Consider the following 27,171-nt stretch of genomic DNA (forward strand, 5'->3'; position numbering starts at 1 on the left):
CAGGCTGCCTGAGAGCAGTGTGAGATTACCATCATGGTCTGGACACGGGTTGTAGAGCATGATGGGTGCTGACAGCTCATAAAGCTTGTCCCACTACCTGGCCAGCTGTTGGGGATATTTTCTGTATCTCTTTGTGATTTACATGGTTCCAAACATTGCATCTGTCCTCCGCGTGCTTCTCTCTCTCTGTCCTGTAACTTGGAACAAGGTGAGAAATATAATGAAGATGATGGTTTTTATTCTTCTCTTTAAATAACCCATGGTATGAAATTGGACACTGATCTTCAAAGGCAAGAAAAAATCTTTGCAATGTCTTTTGGCATGAACTAGTAGCCTTTACAAGGAAGAAACTCACTCCAAGGGGAATGCTTTGAAAGTGGTACTCATGCCTTTACTATTGTTTCAGCCGAAGTCCATGCTTTTCTGAGTATTTGAGGTATTTTTAGCTTGTGATTGTTGAACGCTGCTTGTTTGGATGGACAGTGCAGCATACAGGTGTGTAAAGTCTGCAGTCTTGGATGTAGACTACATCCACCGATGTACAAAACTGGTTGAAGGAGGAGTGTGAGAAGTTGAGAAGTCAAGCAGATAAGCCAGCAGTAGACTGAAGTGTCAGAAGTATTCATAGTTGCAAGAGAAACACTGTGTTGGTGCTGGTTTGAACACTGCAGTCCATTGTTACAGGGGCGGTGTATTGTGATAATGTGAGAATAGGAAGGTTATTTGCACATTCAAATGTGAAGATGCTTTTCCAACAGGAAAACACATTGAATAGGGTAGGTTCTTGTTTTTATTGTGGTATGCTTGAAGGTTAGAAAAGGCCCTGCGTATGCTGTTCTCCAAGCACATCTTCATTCATCTCTCTGACTAGAGTACGTTTTTTTAATCTGGTATTTGTTGTGTTTTGTATTAGCAAAGTACAAGAAAGATTAAGTACAAAGCCTTTAATGTGATTAGAAATAACTGTTTAGATGTGTATCTCATTTATTATTTGTAATTGTCTTGAGACTTGGCAATCTGCCTTATACATACAACTAGTAGTTTCGCTTCAGAATGGTTTAACATGCTGAAGTACGAAGATATAGAAAGTATTGATCTAAAGATAGGCAAGTATAATTAGCAGAAAATAAATTGTTACAGAAAGTAGCCATTGGCATTTATGACAGTAGATCTCTTTCAGAAGCTTTTGTTTAGTGTGAAATCCTGCCAGTAAAATTAACTTACTTGATCACTAGATTCCCACGGGTTATAGGTTTGGTAAATTGATTATTTCGTCTTCCTTGGCCCTAATTCACGGTGTCTCTCTTTGTGCCACAGTATGTGTGAAAATACTCTCTAAGTGATGTGAGCCAATTTTCTTTTGACTTTGCTCCTATTACATGTGTAAAGATGGGAGTGCCCGGGGTAGAGGGATTTTAGTTCATGAACTGACCAGAAAAAAAGAAAGGCTTTTTTAATGAACTACATTTTCCCCTTCATTGAATTGCAAGTGTTAAATTCATGTTAATTTCAAGAAAACAAAGAATCTGGCTCCTATTTGGGACCTTCCAACAGAAGTGAAAAACTGAGTGTGAGTGTAGGAGCCTTCACCAAACCGGAGAGAAACAGAGGTCTACTCTTTCTTCAATCTGCTTTGAACAAAAACATACTGATTTGTATCAGATTGATCAAATTCTTTTCTCATTCTTGGGCTGACCTAAACATGTTCCTCAGGATAATGTCCTAACCATCGTGGTGTCAAATACTTGGGGTGGCCCATTCTCAATCTCTGCTGGCAAACAGATTCCAAATGAAGAGACTCTCCAAAAGAAGTGCAGATGTTCACCAGTGCTTGACCTTGATCTCAGGAGGCTCTCGCTTCCATGAGACCTTTTTTTTGCTGGCCAAGTAAGGCATTTTTCCTTGCCAGACAGAGCAGTTTCCCCAGGAAAGGCTGAGAACAGCCTGCCCAGCACACTTGGTGTTTCCTTGGTGCAGGTATTTTCCTGAGACCTTCAAAGCAAAACCATACAGCAAACTGTGGTAGCACCTAAGAATAGTTTTTGAAGGCCAAACCTGCATGACTCTGGTTTAATAAATATTGTATTTGGAGGAGCAAGTATTCTTGGCTTTCCTGACTGATTGTTGATGAATTTGAATTAAAATGATAGTTTGGTCTTGGTTTTGGAATTATGGCTTTTGTTTGTTGTGTGCACTTTGAGGATCTGGGGAGAAGGTCCCTGCTCTGAAGGTTTTTCTGCCTCTTTAGAAGGTATCAGCTGCACCTTGATGCTGCTACTTAAAAGATAAGTCCCCTATTAGTGTGGATTTTGGTCAGAAAATAATTACTCAGGGTGAGAAGATGAAGGTGCAGAGCAATGCCAGGCCAGGGATACAAACCACTTCCAGCAAACCTGCCTGCTGCTAGAGTGTGAACTGAGATATTCTGCTAGGTTAAATCATTTCAAACTACTGTATTTAAATAACTCTACAAAGTATCTTAGGAATAACAAGCTATCAGCACCATAACAACATGGAGCATAGAAAATCCTCAATACTGAATTCCTGGAGGCGTTTGCATTTGAATTAGGGCAGGCAGAGGAGGAAAACTCATCAGCCCGCACACACTTCGTGGTGCTGCCGATCCCGGGTTCTCAGCAAGGCTGCCAAATGCGATGGGGTGGAACGACTTGGGCTTGGCCTCGGGGCTGCAATAACCACAATCAGTCAATTCTGATGTGGGAAAAGGAGGCTGTACATAATATTTCATGCTTATGAAAAATAATCCATGTAAGCAAAAGATGGATTTTAATTTCTACTTCTAGACCCAATTTTGAGAAGTCTCCTGGGAATCTTGAGAGGAGTTAATGACTCACAATGTGCTTAATTACCTGTTAATGTTACTTTGTGCTGAGCAGACAAAAAATCAGAGTTAAGCAGACTGCCCTGAAAGGCTTAGTGTTTCTTTAGCTAAGATAAAAATTCAAGAGGGGGAAAAACAAGTATTGTGATACAACAGCCAGTTGCTTGAGAAGATTGCCCAAGTCAAGAAAAATAGTTGGATTTTCTGAATGTTATTTCCATGCCCCATGCCATGAGGGCAGGCTGCCTTGAATCTTTCAGTGGTTTGAATACAAATTCAGACATGAAAAAAAATCTAAATAGATTGATAGGAACCTAGAAGGTACATATGAACAGCATTTTAGAAGGGAAAAGACAAATGACAGCAGCTCCATTGGCCCAGTTTCACGGAGACAGCTGTCCACAGCAAACTCAGGGATGCGTTTCTGAACCTTAAATGAATGTTGAAGTTCTGAGTGGGAATAGATTTAAAATGCCAGTAGTCTCCCCTTTGGAGTATATGTTCATCAGAAAAGTAGTTACACAGACAATTTGACTGTCTGGATAGGATCACCTAACACAAAATGGTTTTGGGGGGGTTTATTTCAGGGAACTAATTCTAATTTTACACAGGATCCACATTCTTGTTAATAATGGTACAAATCACATTTTTGAAGCAAGCCAAAGTGGACTTAGTCAAGTTACTAATGGGAGCGATTTTTCTTCGGTGACTTTAGAAAAGTTCAATAAATACTGCCATTTGAACAGAGATCTATTAAATGTTTTTATGTCCAGTCAGAGACCAGTCTCGTTTTCCTGTATCTAGTACATTTGCACATTGTAATGATCATTTTATGCCTTTGTCCTCTACTTGCATGGCATGAATTTTTAATGTGCAGGCAGAAGGTGACATTTTTATTTCTTTTATGAGCATCAGGAATGCATTTTAAATTCAATTATATACTGTCTCTGGAAATATCACACAAGTGACTTGCCAATAAATACAACTCATAGATTACCAAAAACTAAGGAGGACTGTAATCACCAGAGTGACTTCAACTGTGGGAATTGAGCAGCATATTACTTGTGACTTCAAAAAATACAAGGTAATGCATATTAGGAGAATAATTTAAACTTCATATAGACACCGATAAACCAGTGTAATTATTTCTGGAAGAAGATGAAAAGAGTTGCTACAGCTTAATGCAGACAAACTTACCGTGTGCCCCAGCAGTTCACAATGCAATTAGAAATATGTATTTTAAAGTGTAGAGAAAATAGAAAGGGCATTACATACAAAGAAAATGAGCTCAAAGAACAAGCTTGCAGGAGTTATGCTATTGAATTGAACTACAGGTGAAGTCAAATCAGGCTTAGTGTCCTCAGAGGGATAGTAAAAATCCTTAACTTCTTAATAATTTAGAAAATTACAGCTGACCTGGAGTGAATTAATATTCTGTTAAGCTGCTAACAAGGAGGGTAAGGAGGACCAGCTGGTTGAAGCACACTACAAATCAATAAGATACTGATTTTAACAAGAAATTCTAGACTGCTAGATATACAAAACTTTGAAGATCACTTTCAAAGCAAAGTGGAATATGTGTGTGCACAAACACACACATCCATATACACAGAATTTTTAATGCTTTGTGCTAGGGTGGAAAGATAAAAGGTGTTATTTAAAAAAATCAATTTGGCTTGATATTTGAACCAACTAACTAAAGTGTAAGCCCTTATCTAGAGTAGGTAAATACAGAAGAAATCAGCGTTTTCTTTCTGAGCATAGAATAACAGAGTAGTTCATGTTTGAAGGGTCCCTGGGGTCATCTGGTCCAAACCCTCCTTCTAAACAGGAGGTGAGGTTGAGCTAATAAAACCAACATAGAGAAGTCTGAAGGGAGTAGATGTCTTGTCCAGCATGGCCTCTAGTCCACTGCAGTTGTAGGGAAAGGAGATGCCTAGCATGTCCTGGATCCTCTGTTGGAGGAAACCGGGCTTGCAATCCATGACCTGGATTTACAAGTCCAGACTAATGGGATTTACCCTTCCAAATGGCACCAGAAATCCAGGAGCTCTTGTTCCTCTGTGTTTTCAGATAACAGCTTAAACTGATGTTTCAATACATTTCTACCCTTCATAAGCAAACTGTTACCAGTGCAGTCTTCATGAGGTCCTGGATGTCTAAGGGACAACTGAAAAGTGACAGTCTCCCTAAGCCACTAAGATCCATTACAACTTCCATAGACATATGCCACCGAATTTTTATTAGGGGAAAAGAAAATGTCCAACCTTGTCTTATAGGCTCCCAAATGAAGACGGCTCTGTCCCAGATAATGCCGTTCTAGTACTTGCCTTATTGCTAGAAAATGGGAAATGAGATAAAAATCTCAGTTTATGTGATTTCTAATTCCACTCGACCTTGCCTTCCTTCACCTATAAGATGATCTTCACCATCTGATCTTTCTCCCATGTAGGTAATAATTACTCTGAATCCATATCGAATGACAAATGCATTATTCCAATGAATGTTAATGGAGCTTTTTTGGAGGAGGTTATCAGGGAGCACCTGGCTACCTTGTTTTAAGTCAATGCTTGCGTGCTCGCTCTGATGCTGTGGCTGTGATCTGCATGCCTGTTCCAAAAATGAGTTATTGAATACTTAGACTATTAAAGGGCATTTTGTGAGACGTTAATCACCTGAGAGGAGTAAATTGCCTCATCTGCAAACTTGAGGAATGATCATCAATAAAACAGAAATGACAGTGAACTAGAAATGGATTTATGGGTATTGCTTTCAACACCCTTTGCTCACTTCTTTTAACTAGATTTTGATATCTGTCAAAGAGTCAGCTTTTAATCTAAAGTGTTTCCTTCTAAACATACCTAATGGCATTTTTAATTAAGATGCCATGTGGCCTTGAATAAATCAATGTACAGTAAATAACCACATTTGCCTTTGTCAGCCAGCCGTAATCTTACCAGGACAACCTTCTTTCTATGAAAAAAAAAAGCTGACTGGTATAAATTATATTTTTAAAATAATTTTTGATAGGGTACTAGATTGACTGTTTCATGAGGACAGGCTCTGTGTATAGCCAGGCTCACTGGATGCTGCCATGGGCAAAAAGGGGCAGCGTGGCGCATCCTGGGCTACAGGGCTCAGGGCAAAGATTCAACACCTAAAGTGAGTACGGCAACTTAATTCCTTTTAGATCCGTCTCCCTTGTCCTTCACTGACATGCCTGTGGGCTAATTTCAGGGTCAGGTTTCCCTTCTGCTCACTTCATGTCTGCAACAGAAGTTCTCTAAGTATCAACCATGTTGGCTCAGGGAGTACCCACTAAAAATTCCCAAACACTCAAGTTTCAATATTGTCTTTATCACTCTTTTGAGACAGGACAAGTGGAAGGGGTTTAGCGGTTCAACCACAGGCAAACAATCCTTGAATATCAATGATCTCAGTCCCTGGTCAGCTCAGAAGGATTGATGTAGCGGTGTGCCTGTGGAGATTCCTTCTTGGGATACAGAGACATTTGTGTAACATGCTGATCTTTTGTAATCTGTTGATTAGCAATTAATTAAATAAATTGATAGAAGTTAATGAAGTTTTCATATTGCAGCAGAAGAAATAATGGAAAAGTAAGACATGCTGGATAGAGCAAAGTTAAACATCTGTTGCGATTCGAGTGGGGACAGATCCAATGTGTGTTGGATGCAATGCAAGATTTCCTGAGAGTTTCCCCTCTGGCATGAGAGCAGCCATTACATGGATCAACTGACCCATCGCTGGTTGGTCTTGCTGCTTACTGCTGGCCAGAAAGTTTCCCCCTTCTCCAAACCACATTGTACCTGTAATGCGTTGCACATTGCAGTACATCCTTGTGGCTGGGTCTGTGCTTACACTGATGCTCATCCAAACCCAAGATGTTCCAGTTTGAAGGTCATGTGGGTTGGGCACCATCCTCCCAACAGGGAGTTTGGGTTGCACCTGGGCATAGGGTTGCACCTGGTCTTAACAAAAATGTCTTCTAATCAAGAATCTGGGAGCTGGTTTGAGGGTTGCAGCCCCTAGATGGGCTGTTCTTTGAGCAAATGCAGAGGAAGCAATAAGCAAAGATTGTTTGACAGCAGCTGAATAGAGTTGTATTGAATAATTGAAATTGTCTTCCCAGCATGTTTTTTTGTTTTGGTTTGGGTTTTTTTGTTACCCATTATATTGCTTGCCTGTCTGTAATATTCCCAAGATTATGTTTTCTTAAACAATTGAATTTTCAAACCGTATTTCAAATCTGCCAAGCTTATTTGATTATTTCTCCAATACAATCTAAAGCACTTGAAAATCCTCAACATTTAATTCATTTTCAGCTGCTTTTTATTTTCAGCACAAAAAAAAAAATGCTGCGGAGGCTTACTGTACATAGCAAATTTTGGACTCCTGGGATGTAAGGGTTTTACTGAGGGGAGAAGAAAATCAACAACATGGTAAACTCAAAGATTATATCGTTCTTCTCCTTTCTTTAGTTCAATAAGAGGACTGAGGCTTATCCTGGAGAAAGGGAGGTGTACCAGCTATGGCTTTAGAGGCATTTTAAAGGTATTTAGTATGCTGAGCCTCCTAAAACATGTAGTATTACACATTTCAAGTAGACCCAAACTCAACTCAGGCAAAGGTCCCTGTAACATCTATTAAAAAGGCATTCAGAGATAACAGAGCTCTTCTACAAAAAGACAGAGAGCAACAGCAGCAGCATTCCCAAGAGTATGAATAAAAGCCATTAGAAATAAGGAATTAAGACGAGCCACCATCTGTTAGCCTTCAGAGCTTCGCAGAGGATGAATGTCCTGAATTACACCCCCCAATCAATAACGTGCAAGCTGTCCTTTCTGCTGCGACCAGCAAATGAGCACACTGCTGAGAGAATGACTTCGCTTAAAATAGGAAGGGATTTGCTGGCTGTGTATTTTTGCCTCGGGCAAATCTTGAAGTCAGTGTTCCTCTTGTGTCTCCAATTGAGTAGTAATTATTCAACACTGCCCTGGGGCTGCACAGGTCAGAAATTAGAAGGAAGGGGGGTTTTGCCCATCAATGTGTTGGGTTAGAATTACTGTATTAGGCTGGTTAGGATGTCCTGGATGTCTTGCAGTACTTGCTGGTGTTACCAGGGGTTTGCACCAACTCTACTTGTCTGTAGGATAGTCTCAAATGCCTCTATCAAGCACTCTGAGATGAATTTACATGGGGTCACTCTCATCATTTCATGCAAACGTGCTTGTCCTAGGTTTCCACTGTGAAGAGGAACAACCTGTTCTGGACTCTGGTGCCTTTTTCGTAGCTTACTTCTCTGCAGAGGAGGTAACTAAGTCAATACCTGGAAGACTATTCTCGGCGATGATATACTGATTAAAAGTGCTTTTGTTTGGACTTGTCCCTCAGTAAATCATCTCAGATGCATCGATCCAGAGTGAGAAGTTCAAGACTACCCGCAAAGCCAGTTCTGCTGCTTTTTGCTGTGTCTGGCAATTGATGACACTGCCAACCACAGCATCACCCCTTCCAACTCACTACATAGGAGTGTGTCGGGCAGGATTTCCATATATTTTATCCTATGTTATTCATTTGCTTTAGTGCAAAAAGTCTTCTGACTCTTCTTGTAGTAATTAACAATTACAAAAAAAAGAAGATATTTAGATATTTCAATGCTTGCTTTGTGAATTGTGTAGTTTCAGTCAACATCTGTGTCGGGGAATAATTTTTTTTTGAAAGTTCAATATTAGGGACCCAACTCTCAGGTCCCTTTGGTTTGTTGGGTGCTGAAAGAAATAGCCTGGGAGAACGTGAAACACTTGTGATTCAGATGACCTTAAAAACATATACAGCTTATTTTTCTTTTGTATATATGTAATTATGAAGAGAGAAAACTATAGTAATCTGTTTAATATATTCATTTAATGGTGACGGTTAAAAGGAGGGAGGCTGGAAGCAGCATTACAACAGCAGTGAACATCGCAAAACAGGGTCCATGCTTTAGAAATAGTATTGTCGGTGTCTTCGTGAAAAAGATATGACAATTTGCTGTCAAGTGCAGTAGACATCTGTTAGAGACAAAACGCCTGGTTTCAATTGGTTTTGAAGATGTTGTAAATACCCAGTTTGGAGGAATGGGACAAAACAGACTGTGCATGCAAATGCAACTTGTCACTTCTTTAAACGCTACTGTGTCTTCAAAATACCGATCAGTGTTTAAAGATCTCTTTTGAGACACAGCATGAGAGTCAGTCGCAAACGTCTTTCATTTTCTAAGCACGGTATTCACATCTTGTGTGAGATAATGGTTTTCGTTTGACTTTATTCCGGTGCCACAGTGATGCATTTGTAGTTTCAGTCGACATGCAGAAGCAGAAATTGGGCTCAGTGCACCCACTCCAGGATTGTCCACAGAGGCTGAAGGGTGAGGGTTCATTTCCCATGATATCTCCCAGAGAATGGGGAGAAAATGCTGGAGAGAAACTCTTTGACAGTAAGCTGTTTTGAAGAGGTAATAATTACATTGCAAGCCAAGGACAATTTAATTTTGGCTGTAGTGTGAATGCAGGATCATAGAAATGAAGCACACAGGATACAGGGCTGTGAGGCTTCTTGCGACAGCTATGATCTTTAATAACCTATATAATAATGTTGGAAAAGACGTGTGATTTGGAAGGTACAGAAGCTTTCCTTTAGGATTATAGGTATAATTTGATTTGCAAATATGAAGAAATATCAATGGCTACAGCAGAAAAAATTGCATAGCATACTCAAATGGTAATAGCAGGTATAGGTTTCCTCTGTAGCCTGGCACAAGAGCAGCACTGCTGGGCAGTGTGAATCCTCTGTCTTGAGATGAGTGCTAAAACTGTGCCTGCCTAAAGTTTAGTGATGTTTCCAAAGTAGTTGCTGCTGTTGAGCATTTATAGCTCTTTGGGAGCAATTGTCCTTCTAAAGATGAATAATCTTGAGTGAATGCATGTAAAATGGGTGAAGGGGTTTACACACCTACTAATTTCTCTCCCTCCCTCTCATCATGACAGCAACAATTTAATTTTTTTTTAAAATTGTACAATCTCCCCAGTGACTGCAAAATGAGATGCAGTAGGAGGGCTGTCTCTGATAATGAACCCCTGTCAGGGAAAGACAGGGATTGATGGAAGCAAGGGAAAATAGCACTCCAGAGTACCTGAGCAGCCTATTGAACATAAACAGAGCCTGGACCAAAACAGGGTGTGCAACTGCATCCTTTTGTGATCGTTTCACATGCCGCATGTGCGTTCCTCACAGGGAAATCAGAGGTTTGGCCTCATGATGTCAGCAGACCACTTCATCCATTAGCATCATTATTACCCTTTCATCACGAGAGGAAAAAAATGCAACCCCTCGCACTTGCTTTACTTTAGTCTTTTGCTCATAAGGAAAAAGATCAGTTCATTTGCTTTCTGCATCTCTCCCATTTTCATACGTATAGCATCTCTTAGTATATAACCAGATGTCTGGGAGAAAAAAAATACACTACAAACCCCTTTCAGGAGTTTATTTACCAGAATAAGGTCTGTGCTATGAGTGGCAGAGCTTTAAAATTGTACCTATAACATTTTCACCCTCTCCGAGATTAACAATTGCAAATGATTTTAACGCTTTATGCATAATGCTTTAATGCAGACAAGTCATCTGCAGCACCAGCGGAGCAAATCTATTCTTTCTTCTTAAGAGTTGCATTGTATGAGCTGCTTTCAAGGCCAGATGTAAGAGTAATTAACGCGAGCATGAGTAACTGTCGCTCTCCATCTCCCTTTCTCCTTTGTCTCTAGTATTCTTTAAGCTAAGTAAAACGTGCAGGAAATTGCTTCAGGAAAACTAGCCTTGACTTATCAATTACATTTGCAATAGGGTAAGGATTGAGTTTCTGGAGAACTAAATACACCTATTCTGAACTTACTTTCTGCCACTTCTGTTGTGGTGGGTACTGTGTATGAAAAAACCCCAACAGTTTATCCTCCAAATAATACCTATTAATCTGACGGAAAAGAAGAATTGTATTTGGATGCAACAGTTTGCAACACAAAATGAATATACAACTTTCTCACTCCACACACTTGCCTGTCTTGCACGCTGGCTCTTGCACAGAGGCATCCAGCAGCTGTGTTGGCCTCAGGTGCTACTTGCAGTTGTTCTCACTGTTCAGAAGAGGATCCCTGTTCTACCACCTCCTCAAAAATTTTTGCATTCTCTCCTCAGCAAGCTGTTACACGGTCCAGTCACTGGATGATCTCAGCACTGTGGCATTGCCAGGCACTTCCGACACCAGATAATCCCCATGGCATCTCTGAGCACCCTGGGAGATGGTTTCGCTGAGGATCTGAAACTCAGCATGCAACTTGCTTACCAGGATGGAATTGCATTTTTAAAATACTGGAATGAAATCCCACATATGGGACGATGGAAAACATAGAGGCAGGTCTTGCTTTGCGCTTCTGCTCTCTGCCTTCCTGGCTTGGGTTAGAGTTTATTCTGTAATCAGCATTTTTTTTGCTCTCTATGGCTGTATTAACATACATGACAGGGACAGGATCTGTCCCCTAAGATACAAATGTGGCATAGGAGGAATAGAGATTTTTTATTTTTTCCTTCTGAAACTTATCTTCTACAAGATCCCACTTTAACCGATACCAACCAGATGTCAGGACAGATGTTATCATGGGAAAGGTGGGACTACATGGGATTCTCTGATGCAACAGGTCCCAGTTTAAGAGAAGGCAAAGAGAAGACAACATGAAAGACTGCACGTTAAATTTCTGTAAACTTTCATGAATAAGGCTGCAGACATGTTTCTTAGTTCTTTTTTTTAAGGCCATGATCCTGACGGAGCCAGCAGTCCCTATCAGACAAAACTTGATGGCCAGTGGGCGGCTGTCTTTAGATAGCATTTCTAGCTTGAGTTGTTCAAAACGTCGGGTTTTGTGAGTATCCTAAATCAAGCATCAGCTTCTGCTAGGTAAGATTTAGCCTCATTTCTTTCAGAGCGGAGAGACAGTGCTGTAGGGGCATCCGAAATGTTGTAAAGCAAGGACATTAGCATTTTTCAACCTTCATTCCAGTTGGGTGCGAAAAAAAAGAGTTTCAGGGAATGCAGACAGACTTAATTTCCTTTTACTGATCTGTTTTGATTTTTAAACTATGCTTACCCATCTGGCCCAAGGCAGAGAACAGTGACAACTGCATTTGTTAGGTGCCAACCAATAATAATAAAGGGTTTGTTTCAGAGTTAACCCACGAGGACCATCTGCTGCTGACTGCGGAGCTGGATGAACACTTTCAATGAACATCCTTCAAAAGTTTGGAGGACACATCTTGAAATGCATTTAGAAAGTGAATAGCTGCTTTTGTGTTGGGGTGAAGAAAGAAGACAGCCAATGACCCTGCACAGTTTTCATGTGTGTCAGAAGACAAATGTTCTGTCAGAGTGCTAGCATTTCTGCCACTGAGTATTTTTTAGGGTAAAATCAACCCCTTGGGTTGCAGCCAGGATTATTTAGAAGCTCTTGCTGGTTTAGTACAAGAGTAATCCCATGGGATGAATCAAAAGGATGAATCGAAGTGTTGCTAATGGGGGTTGTTGCTTCTACCTATAGGTTGAGAGCAGCTCGGTGACTGCAGATCACCAGGGATGGAAACCTGACCTTTCACATTTCCTTCCACCACCTCTGACCTTTCACGCTTCCTTCCACTGCCTTCAGGTTGGGCGCATCTTTGCTTTTGTATCGGGACAGAGATTCAACATGGACGTTTTGGCGCAGCTGTTTTCCCCTATTTTGGCAGCCTCTGTTCTGCATGTTGAGCTCTCTGTGAAAATGTGTCGCTTTTTGAGCCAACCGGAATAGCTGCTCTGCCGTTCCTGCAGACAGCAAGCAATTCCCCATGGTGCCCTCATCACATATATGGACTGTCATCACCTACAAAATATTCCGTAGCTGAATAGCATGAAATATAGCCAGCAAAAAGTCACCTCTCCCTGCCAGCATGAGCAGCTCCTCCACCAGTGCAGCTACTTCTCCTTTTTGTGCTCAAAAGAGAGTCTAACAAGGCTTGGGGCAGGGAGACTGGAAAAGGTCAGAGGTTGCTCCTCATCCTGTTACCTGTGGTGGCAATCACACATCTTTTGTGATAAAGCATTGTGATGTTTGTGTATTGATTTAAAAACATATCGAGTTTATTGGTATTTGCTGTTAAAACTCAATTTCCTTAAGTTAGGGATCTGGTTTGCCTTGTTATGTGCTGCCTGTGTAGAGTGGCCTGGATCTTCATGTGGATCTTGGACTGTACTTTTGCAAAGGGACCCTATAAAATAGGCATAAATAGTTCGGTAGAAATACTTTTTAACACCCATATAACCGTAAATAACTTTGAGGAGCAAAGGGGGCTGCAAGTGAGTATAATGTCAGCTGTGAAAGCATCTCTATTCCATATCCAGCTTTATTCCATAACCTCATCACATAGGGATGAGGTTTCATTTTGACTAATCACTGTTAGAGGCCTTAGGTAGGGTAGTGCTGATCACCGTTCAGCTGTTTGCTTCAGAGTGGAAATTGTAGCACAGCTGGAGCTTCTTCTGCAATTAAGTGCTTTACCAGTTTCTCTCAAAATACGTTTAAAGGATTAGGCAGCAGAGAAAGCCCTAGTCATCATCTCTCTTGCCCAGGAGTGATCAAGGCATTCACTGAGGATGAACAAGATGGGGGCTTGATTCCCACCTGAACATGGGTATGTTGGAGTGCAGATCTTTCCCTTTCAGGGCAACTTCTCAACAGTATCTTATTCAGTGCAGGTGAAGAAATTGCTCCTCATTATATGGAATAAGAAGCAGCTGGAGAAAGTCCACAGGAGGACTGGGTAACCAGACTTGTAGGAAACACAGCTTGCTAGGAAAGGCTAAGCAAGCTGCTAGTGTTTAGTGTACAACAGGTGTAGTTCCTGGGCAAAGTGGGAGACGGTTGTGGAGAAAAGTGGAATAAAGTCCTTCATGTGTGCTGCAGGTAGGAAGAAGAGTCATGAGTTTTAAACTTTGTTGAGAGACATCAACATTAGATACCAGAGTATCTTTTTTCCTAGCTGTAGCAACTGTTACTATTTAGAGTACATGACAAGGATGTTTTAAAATCTTCATTATTGATGGGTTTTAAGAAGCAGTTGGAGAAGAACTTGTCGGAGAAAGTCTGGGTTTACTTGATCCTGCTTTGTTAGGCACAGAGCAAGTAATTTCTTGACGAGGTGGAGCTGCATTTGCTGTGATTTCTTCTATCATAAATAATGAATACAGCTGAACTCAAGTGCTGAATGTTTTCTTTTGTATATTTTCAGACTTTTTCGCAAATTTCACAAAATTGTAAAAAACGGAGTGTAATTTTTCTTACCTCTTGCTGTGCTGCAACATCTTCAAAGATTTCCTTTGAGTCTTCTGCTCCTGTTTGTCTTCCTAGCATGCATTTTCCCACTTGCAGCAATTTACAGCTCAGCTGTTTTCCTCTAAGCTCTCCCTTTAGAGCTGAGGCTCCATTTTTCTTTGAGTGCAAGTACCTGCATGGAAATAATCTCCAAAACATTGATTTTTTTATACAAATATTTAAATAATACAGGTGGATTTTGGAGGAAAGCAAGGATCTTTTGTATCAATCTGTTTAATGTTGTCATGGAGAGAGTGGGGGCATATTTTTATTGGCCTGGAGACTCAAGCCAAGAGTTCAGTACTGTCTTACATACTTGAGCATCTTTTCAAATCTTGCTGTTCTTTTCAAATCTTATTCCTCTATTGGTGTTATCATTAGCTCTGTTGGCCTGAATCTGTAACATCTTTTAACAGGTCAATAAATGATTTCTCTCTGCTATTTTATAAAGGCATTTGTTCAGTACTGGCTTTTTTGGTACTAAAATGATGGGCAGTCCTGTAAGTCCTCTTCTTATGAGACTCAAATATAATTTGTCTGTATTGTCTTTTCTAGCTGTTTAGAATGATACTGGCCCATCATAAATCACCATAAATCTGTGATGTTAATTGTGTAATTCTGTGATGTGATGTAGTTGGAGTTCATTTTGTCAATGATTTTCCCATTATCAGCTCTAGTACTGTGTTAAAGTTGTGTTTATCTTGGGATATTAAGTAAAGAGGGAAAATTTCCTAAGTTCTCAGTAGTAAGATTTAGAATTTGTTCAGAGCTCCTATGCTATTTCCCTGTTTCTCACACAATTGGTCTATAATAGATGTCTTCTGCTACCCTCCCTTAGATTGCAAAGGCATAATTATCTGTAAAAAAAATATGCTGTGATGCATTCTCCCCCAATTTGGGAGTGTGATGGTGCAACCACAGTAAAATTTGTCCAGATGTCTGGTAGTATTATCTTCTCCCACAAGTTTATTCCTCATTTGGGAATGCTAGAGTTGGTATAATGAACTTTCATTTTATACTTAGGCCCAGAATTCATATAATTCCTTTTTAGTTGTTTCTGTTTGCTCTTGTTACATTGCAAACCCATGTGTTTCCAGTGAAAAAGAGTGCTTCCTAAGGAAAAAAACGAAAGATGTAGTTGAGACCATGAACAATTGTTCTTCTGCACTTAGTTGGCCAGTTCTGTCTTGTTATCATTTAATACATTCAGCTGAAGTTTTTTGGTGTGGGTTTGTTTTTCTTTGTTTTTGTTTTTTTTTAATAATGAAGGCTTCCAATCTTTCCAATTCCACTGCAGCACAGCGTATGTTTAAACTAATAAAAGCAAATTCTGCTTTAATTATGCTCACAAATTAAGTTCACCGGCACTTCATGCTTGGCCCCAGACAAAATACTGGGTTTTGCTATCAAGCCCTCTGCAAGGTCTTCAGGCTTCCCTTTGCTTTTGTGGGCTTTCTCTGTGTGCAGAAGCAGCCACCAAATTGTGCATCCAGAGTGTTTAGGGCTCGTGAACCATAGGTGGGGTGATTACCCCAAAGGCACGTGCCAGGACTTGCTCTCCAGAGTTCAGGATTGCAAAAAAAGTATGGGTTTGGGTTGGGTTTTTTAGGTTCCCAAAACATGGAGCGTAACTTTTATGCAGTTATGTGATCCAAAGTAAGAAGTGAAACCTTGTGTGAAAGGAAAAGTATGATTTATTTTGGGTTATATTTACCTCTCAGCAGGAAACTTGTCCCAAGGCCTCCCTCCCTCCTCGCTTTGCACCTGATCATTGTTCCTGAAATCAGAGCAATGTGTTGGGGATCTCAATTTAATATTAGGAGCATAGGACTATGTTTATACCGTGTAATGGAGCATGATAAAGCAACTCTTGAGCGACCTGTCCTTGGAAATAGCCTTGGTAGGGCTGTATCAGCTCAGTGCTAGGCTTGGGCTAATATTTCATCTAGATGCATTGCTAATTAGCCCACCAATGACAAGCTCTTTTAATTAAAGCAGGTACAGTGCTGCTTTTCTGCCTCTGGAACATACATTGTGTCTATGTGTTTAGTTTAACATCACTTGGGAATATTGATGAACATCAAGTTTTTATGGAAAATGGAGAATGAGAGACCAAGGTATTGCAGAATCACAGACTGGTTGAGGTTGGGAGGGACCACTGGAGGTCATCTGGTCCAACCCCACTGTTCAAGCAGGGCTACCTAGAGCCGGTTGCCCCGGACTATATCCAGATGGCTTTTGAATAACTCCAAGGAGGGAGACTCCACAATGTCTCTGAGCAGGCTCTAAGGTTGTGGAGATACAGCTTCAAGGTCAGGGTAGTTGCAGATTTGGAGACCCAACTTCATATCTCTCATCCTGCTCCAGACTGAATTAAATCTCAGTCCTGTGGACCCTGGTCCAGTGGGCTCTTTATTGCTGTATTGCCCTCTCACCTCAACCAGCAGGTCAAGCCTGGCCTGGGAGACCTTTGCTGAGGGAGATGCTACCAAACAAGTGGAAAAGTTGCCTTTATGGCAAAAGAAAACAAACAAACTTGGATATAAAATTCCTGATGAAGTCTTAAGTAATTCTTACAGTGGTTCGATGCTGGTTTGTTGCTGACCCTTTGTGGCTTCGTGCGCTGCATTTGTTACGTCTGTGTGTGGTTTCAGTCAATCTGTTACCTGTTGCTGGTTAGAGCTGATCTTTTCTGCCTATTTATTTATTTATTTATTTCTACTGGGATGCAAGCAGACCAGGAAAAAATTTGTACTGTCATACATGTGACTGAACAGGTTTGCGGCGCAGATTAATTCCAGTAAATCCATAATTGATTCTTACTTGACTACCAGTTTTATGAGTGGCTCTCCAGATGTTTACTGCAAGTGGTCTCCCATCATCACAAAATACATCTTGGCCGCTAGAAGAAGATCAGATTTCCTTTATATATGCCACTTTTCTGGTGAATGCTTGTTCAGCCCCAGACGATGAGGGTGAAATATCTCTGGAAGATTGATGAGAGAAATGCAGCTAGATTTATGACCTATATAGAGGGATCCATTAATCGAGGTTTCTTTTGTATTGCAGTGTTCCCACATTCCAGAGCCTTCCTGAGGAGATACTTAGTAAGCTTGCAGATGTCCTTGAAGAGGTAAGTGCTTTTAATTTTGAGAGCTAATGAGTTCAGAGTCTGCGAGCCTTCTGGTGGCAATATCCAGGCTCTTTTTTCCAAAAGAACAACTTCACAATTTTGTTCCCAGTTATGGTTGACTGTTCCAGCACATTGAGATGACGAGAGGAGCTGTGTGAAAAATGAATCCAGTTTTGAACAGGACTTATGTATTTTTAATTGGATTTCTATCCAATTGCGGAGCAAAACAATCATTTCCTGCGGTGTGCAGAAGGGAAACCTTTTTCTCCAGCCCCTGGTTCAGTGGCGGAGAAGGGGGGGGATGCGAAAATACTATTTCCTTTCAAATTTGATGGGACACTTATGTTAGAGGGCAATATCATGCCTTAGAAGAGTTGTCACAGAAAAGCTGCTCCTGTGAGAGTTACAGCAGAGAGGGGTGATGTAATACGTGTTGAGATATTTGATGGTCCAGATGGAGTTGCACTTTGCCTACCTGGCTATAACTAGTATTTCATTAGTGTTAGGCTTTTAATGAGTCTTTATTTTAAAAAAACAAAAAACAAAAACAAAACCCCAACAACAAAAAAACCCAACCAACAAAAAAACCCTGCACCCTACCCCCCAAAAAAACACCCAACCTCCCCAAACAAACCAAAACCCTCAACCTTGCCCTGTAAGGGAACAAGTAAAATGGATATAAAATATTTGAGTTTCATTGCAGGCAGTTTGTCCGCATAGTTTATTCACATAGCACTCTGTTCTGGGCCTGCAGAATTGCATGTGATTAAATATTACAGAAACTGTTAATAAAACAGTATGATTTAACTGCAGGAAATCTCTGTGTACAGCAGTACTTTATTTCATTCATTGTTGGTTTTTCTTACACAAGCCTTGCCATCATGAGCAACCCTAATAAATACGTTTATAGAAAAATATTCCTGTGTACCACGTCTGCCATTGATTTTAAGAAATGGTGCTGCTGACATTTGATTTTTTTTTTCAGAGCATTGACAGAACATTGTTAGTTCTTTGCCTTTTTTATTTAGTATACAAATAAATTTTGTAATCCCAACAAATCAGTTGTTTGTCATACAGAATAATTGCATATTTATAGATAAGCTTTATTTCCTTTACTGGAAAGTAAAGGAAGTACTGTTTTCCTTCCTAACCAGAAACAGAGAGTTTAATTTGCTTGGATTGCATAACCAGCGTTAAGCCCCTTATCAAGAGTTAAGGAAAAGAATAAAGTCAATAAAAGTTTTCCAGGGACACCCGAAGTTTCATGGCAGGGGAAAAAAAATCATAACAAACATCAATGAAGAAATGAGGCACGAAAGCAGCATCTGCGGGGATAACCCTGTAACCTTAGGGTGGATGCTATGGCAAGAGAGGCTGGTCATCCCAGTCTGTACTGGGATATGGCTCCCAATTTCCTACTTAAAATCACCCTTGTAATTCCCTCTGGGTTAGTCTTTAATTTAACATACCATGTTTTGCATAAACTAAAAAATCACTCTACTATGATGTTATGCATTATGTATTTAACAGTATCTAACCTATTGAAACTAAGCAGCAATAACTTTATCCTCTCTGTTGCTCTAACAAGGATTGGATGAAAATGACTGGTTTGGCACAGTTTGAGGAAGGGGGAAAAAAAATAATGTCATTCTTGACATTAAGATTTTGTGCAGTTTTTCTTTTGATACAGTGCTGTGAATAATGCAACACTTCTGTCCTACAGTCTTTAAATAATTTCTAAAAACTGTTAACTAAAATCCAGAAGCAAGACAAAAAAGCTGGTTTAATTGCCCGTTATCCAATTCAAACTTGGAAATGGCATAAAGACAGTGGGGAGGAAAAAAGGTCAGTGTTTTGATAAGATAATTTCATTTCTAGAATTGATGGAAATACTACAAGAAGTTCCTTGGATAACTTGAGAGTTAACAAAACCTAGGATAATTTCCTTTTTTCCTGCAGTGGCTTCTGACTTGCGCAAGATAGCTCCCATCAATGAAATCGCTCATATTTTATATACATGAGAATAGAAACAAGTCTTTTGTGTTCAGTTTTAGCATGTTCATACCCAAGCTACCAATATGCTGGTTGTGCCAAGAGATCTCCCAGGAATTAGCTTTCTAGGGCCATAATTTATCCTGTTTCCAGGCCCTTGTACTGGGGATGGAGGTTTCTCCAGCTGTGGATCATTGCAGTTGACACCAATCTCAGAGCAGCTTTAGGGTGCACCTATAGCCCCAGTCCCAGGATTTGGGAGACACTACTAGACACTGGCACAGCTTTTCCCAGCACCCGAACCTGACCCTTCTGTCTTCTTCCATTACATTTTTTAAAAATTATATTAATATTTCTCAATATTACATATTAATAAGCATCAGTGTAATGTATAGCTGACTTTATTAACATCTCTCAAATCGTTGGGTAATGCTGCAGTGATTTTCACCGTGGTGGGAAGCCGAGCATCCCTTCCAGCACAGAGGTTGATTTAGTTTGGTTGTAATGCCATCTCTGCTGCAACAACACTGCCTGGCCCCTGATTTTATTGCACTGTTTATCCTTGTGCTTGCCAAACATAATGGGTGAGTCAACAAGTAATATGTTCCGGCGGCTCAAGACTTAATTTTTGTTTTACTTGGGGTTTGGTAGCTCAGTGTCTTAGAAGATGAGGTTTATTTCTGCCTGTAGGACAGCCCTCTTGAAACATTTGTAATTGCTTGCCCAAAACCCATTTGATGCAAAGTTCCTGCGAGATTCATCCAAATTATGGGGTAGGGTGAGAAGAAAGATTTAAATTAGTGCATCTTGAGTCAAAATAAATGCACGGGTTTGTGGTCAGCTCAGCCTCTGCTTCACATAAACTAAGCCGTTGGCAGGGGGTGGCTGTTTGGGAGAGCAAGGGTTAATGGTGCTCCTGCTGTGGAAGGGGTGAAGGACGCAAATTCATCAGTCATTCTGTACAGGGAACAATTTTTATCTTTATATTTCTGTAGAGTGGTGTGTATCATCCCACCTTTGCTGTATGTCTAGGATGCGAGAGGGAACACATAGCACTAGAGTCCAGTAAAATTTCAACAAAATTTTCAGACTAGAATTAGTATTATCCCCAATGTTTTATTATTTTTTTCTTTCTTAGTGCCTGCTTTTTCATATTCAGTTGAAAAGCCCTTCTTGACTTTTCTCTGACTCTTCAAGCATCATGCCGTGGGCTGCTGCTTCCTAAAAAACCCTGTTGCCCAATACCTCTGGGCTCTGGTGTGCATGCTCACAGCTCCATTGATTAACAGCGTTGAACTGGTGACAAAATAGTTTCACTGTACCGTATTTTGGTAAAGAAAATCAATGTGTTTATGTTTAAATATTGGAGGATTTATGTAGTTGGAAAAGATAACAGCTGCCAGGATGCTGCTTAAACATAGCTGTGTGCCTTACCCCATGCGAGTGCTGCATATCTCAGATTAAATACCTGAACTGGTATTTATTGTATAAACATCTTTGCTGTGGATGAATGCAAATCTCCTTTGGAAAACAGTAAAAGTGCCTTCTGGCACATTATTTTTATTCATAAAACATCTGAATAATTTTAGTTTCCTTGGGTGAAAGAGGGGAGTTTGTTTGCAAAGAGGGGAGTTGAAAGACTTGCTGTAGATGATTAATAGCCAAGCTTAAAAGTCTTTTTTTTTTTTTTTTCTGTAAACCTGAAAAGCTTTGTGAAAATGCAAAAGCCTTGACCTTTCTTTCCCCACTTTTTAAGGCTTTGAAACAATTTACAGTTGTCTTTTCTGATTACAGACTTTCTGTTTTTCTTAGAGTTTAAAAAAAAAAACTTTCTTTTCTCCATCAGGCACCCTTAATATGTACCAGCTATATATCACAAAAATAAATGGATTTTTAGTAGTAAACAGTTCTTAGTAGCCTTAGCATTATGGCACTTCATTATAATGTGGGCAGTTTATAACAGAAGGGAATAAAGTATTGATTTATTTCTATTTTTTTAAGGCAACTAAAATGCTTCGAAACACCTATAGAATAACTTACAGCAACTGAGGTGCTGTCCACATATATGACACCACTGCCAACATTTAGGGTCCTGTCCCCTCTGGCAGCCCCCAAACTGGAAGGTAGTGAAGCGGCGTAGCTACCCTGATGGAAATTTGGGAGCAGAGGGAAGAGCATCTTCCCCACTTCGGGTCTCTGAGAGTTTTCACCTCTTTCTCATGGGAATGGAGAAAATAATACCTATAAGGACTCCAACATATTGTAAAAATCCCTCTGGGTCACGGACTATTAATATTACCTGGACAACATGCGTCTGGTGTCTCACCCAGTGGTTATCTGGAAGGTACTAACATTGCCAGTATTTTTAGTCTTTATGGATTAACTCCGTTCGTTAACTGAAATTAAATCCTTAAGGGAGGAGGATGGTGAGTCTGTAAGAAGTGGATCAAATTGCCAGGAACTGCACCACAGGCAAGAGAATAAAAAAGGGGATTTATGGTCATGGAGGAAAAAAACCAAACAAAAACCCCAAAATGCCCAACCCCTAGTGTAATTTCTCAAGATGCGACTCCTCATGGTATAGGTGCTTTGTCTCCCTATAGCATAGCAGAGTGCCTACAGGACATGCATTTGCCTGCTGTTAAGCACCTTTGCTTTGTCTTGGCAATTAGGAGGGAGAAAAAAAATCAGACAAGCGGTACTTCTCTGATGGAGCAAAGTGGCATTTTTTTCCCTGCTGTGCTCCCAGTTGAAGCCTGGTGGCTTTTTTCGTGACGTGTATATGGGAAGAAGTAGGACCCTCTGGAGACGTGTCTGGGGTGGCAGTGGGTGGCCATCCTCTCCTATCAGTGGCCTTCAGCTCCGACCATCTGCTTGCAAAGCTCTTCCAAGAGCTCGGCAGGAGGAAGGTAGGACTCCTGGCAGGAGAGTAGATGCTGAGAAAAGGGAAACCAGCGGGGAGGCAGAAGGACAGCTGAGCTTGAGAAGGTGTTTGAAATGTCTGGATGAGGAGGAGGGTCAGTCCAAGGTCTGCGTTCCCAGCGTGGCAGAGGAGGGGGATGAACTAGTAATGGGTATGGACAGCGCTCAGACACTCTGGCCTCGCATCTCTTTCTTTTTTCCTTCTTTCTTTTTTTTTCTTCTTTGCGGTAAAAAATAGGGATTTCTTTTCCATCTTGAGGTTGGTTCACTTCCTGGTAGTGTTTTTCCTCTTTCAAGGGTATCCTCTGTGTCATTCAAATGTAAAGCTTATCCTTAAAAGATTTATATCTCAAACGAGTAGTTCAGGTAACAATAAGTATAATTAAGGTTTCTTGATCTTGTCTCTTTTGAAACCATTTCCAGTTGCTCATGATTTTGGTGACTTACCCATTTGATGTAAAATTATTCATTGCAGCTGCTGGCCTACAGGTGATTTTTCTTTTTTTTTTTTTTTTTTTTTTTTTTCCCATCTTTGAAACTAATCCTGTTTCAGAGAAGGAGATTGCTTTGCCTGTATGTCAGGGGTGGACTTGTTATCCGCCTGAATATCTGTCCCAGCTCAGTTGAGTTATGTAGGGCTTTCAAGGTAGGGGAAGGGGGCAAGAATTCAGAGAGCCTGGGGGAGCTGGAGAAATAATCTGTGATTTAAAAGTTTTGTAGTTATAAATACACAGAAGGGGGTTGAATTAAGGTTTCGTTGGCATTTTCGACTCTAGCATTTTCTAAATCCTGTGTACTTGATGTTCCTTTGCTTTTTGGGATTTAGTGTACTAATCCATGTAAGATGTTATATGTATGAATTGGAGCAGTTTGAGTGACAGAAAGCAACAAATGCAGTTTCAATTTGGTTACCAAAATACCGGAGATTCTTTTTGCATAGATAATGTCAAATCTAAACTATGTCAAATGGATTCTTCTTGTATGTTGTGTATCCAGAACTCTAGGTAGCTTTGCCATATATATATATATATATGTATATATTAAAAATTGCTGTATGTATGTAACTATGTATTTAATATTATATAAGCAATATATAATAGATCTTTAAATATAATATAAATATGACTAATTGCCCCAAATCAAGTATGCAAACCACTTCATTAACTAGTCCTAGGTTTCCTTGCTGTAACTGTGCAGTTTGGCTTGGGAGTGCGTTAGGGCCCTGGGACTGCCATTCCCCATGTCTCCCAGTGTGCATTTTGGAAATTATTTCACTAGAAGCATTGATACTTCCAAATTTTAATTTAATTTAAAGCATTATGGAGGTCTAAGGGCTAGTGATGTGCTTCCTCCAAACCCAGGCAGCTATGACTTGGCTACCTCATTGATCCCAACACATATATAGTCATAGGCAAATGGCACTGCCAAACTATTTGAGCAGTACAAGTGAAGAGAAATGTGTTAAATACCACAGACAGATGATGCCAAGCCTGAGAACTGTGTTCTTGCAGCTCACTGGCTGCGTGCAAAGCACATCTTGGGAGTGTGATCTCAAAGTGCTGAAAGCATGGATCGCAGCGCCTGTCTGCAGCCATTTCATTAAAGCTGCTGTAAATTTATGTGATGAGTGTTGCTCGCCGCTCTTTTTTTCTTCTTCTTCTTTTTTTTTCCCAATTAAAGAATGAATTTAATAAGGCGCAAATGGTAAAAGAAAAACAAAATCCATCTCTGTTGCTAGTGGTGCTCCTTCCATCGCAGCTCCTGATGAAGAGCGGCTATCTTGGAGAGTTTCATTGCGTAGTTCAGCTTCAAAAGCTGGCTTGGGCAGACCCATCATGTTTTGTCAGCCTTCACAGGAAGATGCCAACCATCCTTCTTGCTCCACATTGTGAAATTAGTATGGATCAGAAATTCTTCGGATGCCTCTAATTAATGGAGTCTGAATACAATCCTCTTTATATGCAGAATTGCGTGGCAACAGTGAATAGAACAGGAAAAATATGCAAAATTAATTAGCTTTCAATATAATTAGTAGGGTTTTTTTCTGCCTAAATAAGACTGAGGATCACTCTTTGGTAAAGGAAACCAAGTCTATGTAAACCTTTGCTGGTCCGTCCTGCAGGTAATTGTGAGAGACTGGAAGAGTTAATGTCTCAGACATTGTGGTGGGGCAAGTTCTGCTTAAGGACAAACCCTGCACAGCAAGGAACCAAGGTGAAAAGCCCATCAGCTCAGACATCAGCAACAGGAGAGGGAGGGCGTGCTGGAGGGTGCGCAGCTCCCTGTTCTGATAAGCTGTTCTGATACAAAGATCAAACAATGGTAGTCTCTGCAGGGAAGGAGGAGTTACTCCACAAATGACTCCCAAGCCCAAAGGCTCTAAACTGATGAGTTTGAGTGCCCGCCCGAAGGAGGGGCAAGGATGATAAAAGGACACCAACTGAAACCTGGGTGCACAAGCCCACTGGAACTGGACCCCTCAGCTGACTGGACACCTTGGCTGACTGAACCAATGCTGGACCCAGGACCGGTGAAATCTTTCTCTCTTCCTTTTTCTCTCTCTGTCTTCTTCTCTCTTTCCTTTTCCTTTTCCACAATCTCTACACCTCATCCATTTCGAGATATAAACTGTTGACCAAGTCTGAGACTAAGAGTAGATCCAGCCACCCCTGGGCCCTTCTCTGAGGAGGAGTCTGGAAAGCAAGGGGGACTGCTCTGAACCTTGTGACTCAACGGGAGGGATCTCCTTATTCCCTGAATTGATGTATATGGTTACACGGTTTACAGAAGTAGTCTTATGCCAATTCCGGTTGTGAGAAACCCTGCCACTTATTACCACGCCTCCCCAGTTCCGTTTGCTTGTGTCATGAATAAAATCTTTAACTGATCGTTTGATGTCGTTTCACCTTAATTTAGCCCGAGGGAATTTCAAATTAAACACGACTCCCTGGTCTGTCCAGTCTGGGTCGTGACAGTAATGGTAGGTTCTGCCTGGACCAAAGCTGATTGGCAGCAGGTATTGATCTGATTTAGAGGCACAAACTAGATTTGAGGGGGAATTAGAAATAGAGAAGAGTAAAATGTTTTGGTTAGGCGAAAAATTATTTTTATTTGATTATTTATCTTTCTTGATTAAAGGTAGCACGCTGTTGAGGTATATTTATCGAAGGAGCTATGGGGTATAGTTAGAGAAGTGCTGCCTATGGAGGCAACAAAACAGATTCAGTCACGATTGATTCAATCATATATGGACAGAATTTTAACTTGATTTGTACTTACATTAATTTTTCAAATGACATTCATGAAAACATAGCTTTGTTTTTGCAGGTGCTCCAGGAAAAAAGCTTTTTGGGTCTACAGCAAAAAAATAAAAGCACATTAGAAAATAAAATGCAGTTGGAAAAAATTACATGCAAGAGTACAATAAAGTTCCCAGTTGCAATGTCTAGAGCAATGGAATAGAACAGTATCCTCTTCTTACGTCATTGATAAACTTTTTCTGGCCTTTAAACCTATGGAATATGTGTAGCATAGGAATATATGTATAGTGCACATATGCTGTATTTTCCACCACAAATCACAGCTGTTCAAAGAATTAAAAGCAATTTCTTCCAGTGTGAGAAACAAAGAGTGCTGATCTAATGGGAAGATATCTCTGCTTCTTTCCGTTTTTATCAGGGTACAAAATGTAGATGAATTAGCTAAATCTAATTTTAAAAGATACTGGGGAGAAAGAGAGAAGCGTAATTATTTCTCTGTAGATGATGATATGACTGTGTAGTGATGCTTACTCTAGAAGCTGCTCTAGCACTTGCATTGGGATAAAAGGTGTCACCTTAAGATTTCCATTTGATTTTCTTTATTGTGGGCACTGACCATTTAAAGGCAATTACAAAGAAGCTCACGCTTAAGTTATCAGAGCAGAAGAAAGGAGTTAAATACTCCCTGGTCCCTGCAGATGCTTGTCAGGAACATTGTCATCCATGTGCGTATTATAATAGCCATCCTGATTGCTCTGTTTTGCAGTGGTAGAAATGAAGGAGGTGTTTCTTCACACAGCAGTTAACACATCTGCAAAACTTACTGTTAGAAGGTGATGCAGATGGAGAAAAGCTTTGTGGGTTGAAGAGGACACTTGGAGCATCCCTTGAGATTGTGAAATTGAGACCCTCGATGCACAAGCAGAGCTTATGGGCTCAGAGCAAGACTGACAAGGATCTAGCAAGCTCTTCATATAAGTAATGGAGAATTTATTAGAAAATTATTGCCTGATGAAGTAGCTTGCAAGCAAACTCAAAATTTATCAGGTGAATGATAACTAGAGCAGTCTTTTATTTGGATTTGGGGCTGTTAATTTCATTTGAAAGTGAGTTGAAGGGCAACAGGACAAGTTGTCTGTTAAAACCAAAATTTGCAACCAAATTGAATAAGCCATTTAACTCTCCCATCCTACTAAAAAATGCATGTGATTATTTTGATGGTTTCCATGGCCACTCTGTCCTAGCGGAAATGAAACCCAGAAAAACTAAATGAGATGATGCTGATACAGGGCACTATTTTTTTTTTTCTGGTTTTTTTTTTTCTTCTACTTGTTTGGGATCTGGCACCCAAGGTGCATCCCACTGTGCTGCTTTTGTTTGGTGGGAGCAGGGCGGAAAGCTGCCTTTGGGCCAGGCAACGCAGGGTCTCTGCAAATAAAAATCAACCAAATAATGTCTTGTATGAATAATGGGGATGGAAAAATGGGAGGCAGGGTGGAATGGAAAATGGAAACCCATGAATACCCAAGATAAATGTGGCTGAATATTTATCTGGTTAATATGACCATGGTT

At 40.4% G+C, this 27,171-nt stretch overlaps 1 protein-coding gene across 3 annotated transcripts in view; it reads left to right on the plus strand.

The window, feature by feature from the left end:
• Positions 1 to 27,171, plus strand: part of PRKG1 (protein kinase cGMP-dependent 1) — a 532,766-nt gene that overhangs the window by 345,672 nt on the left and 159,923 nt on the right. For all 3 annotated transcript variants that reach the window (XM_030030117.1, XM_030030116.2, XM_041127346.1), the window contains one exon: positions 17,362 to 17,425. In XM_030030117.1, the coding sequence (XP_029885977.1) occupies positions 17,362 to 17,425 (64 nt within the window). The remainder of the gene's footprint in view (positions 1 to 17,361; positions 17,426 to 27,171) is intronic.

The sequence above is a fragment of the Aquila chrysaetos genome, chromosome 11 (assembly GCF_900496995.4).
Source record: "Aquila chrysaetos chrysaetos chromosome 11, bAquChr1.4, whole genome shotgun sequence".
Lineage (NCBI taxonomy): Eukaryota > Metazoa > Chordata > Aves > Accipitriformes > Accipitridae > Aquila > Aquila chrysaetos.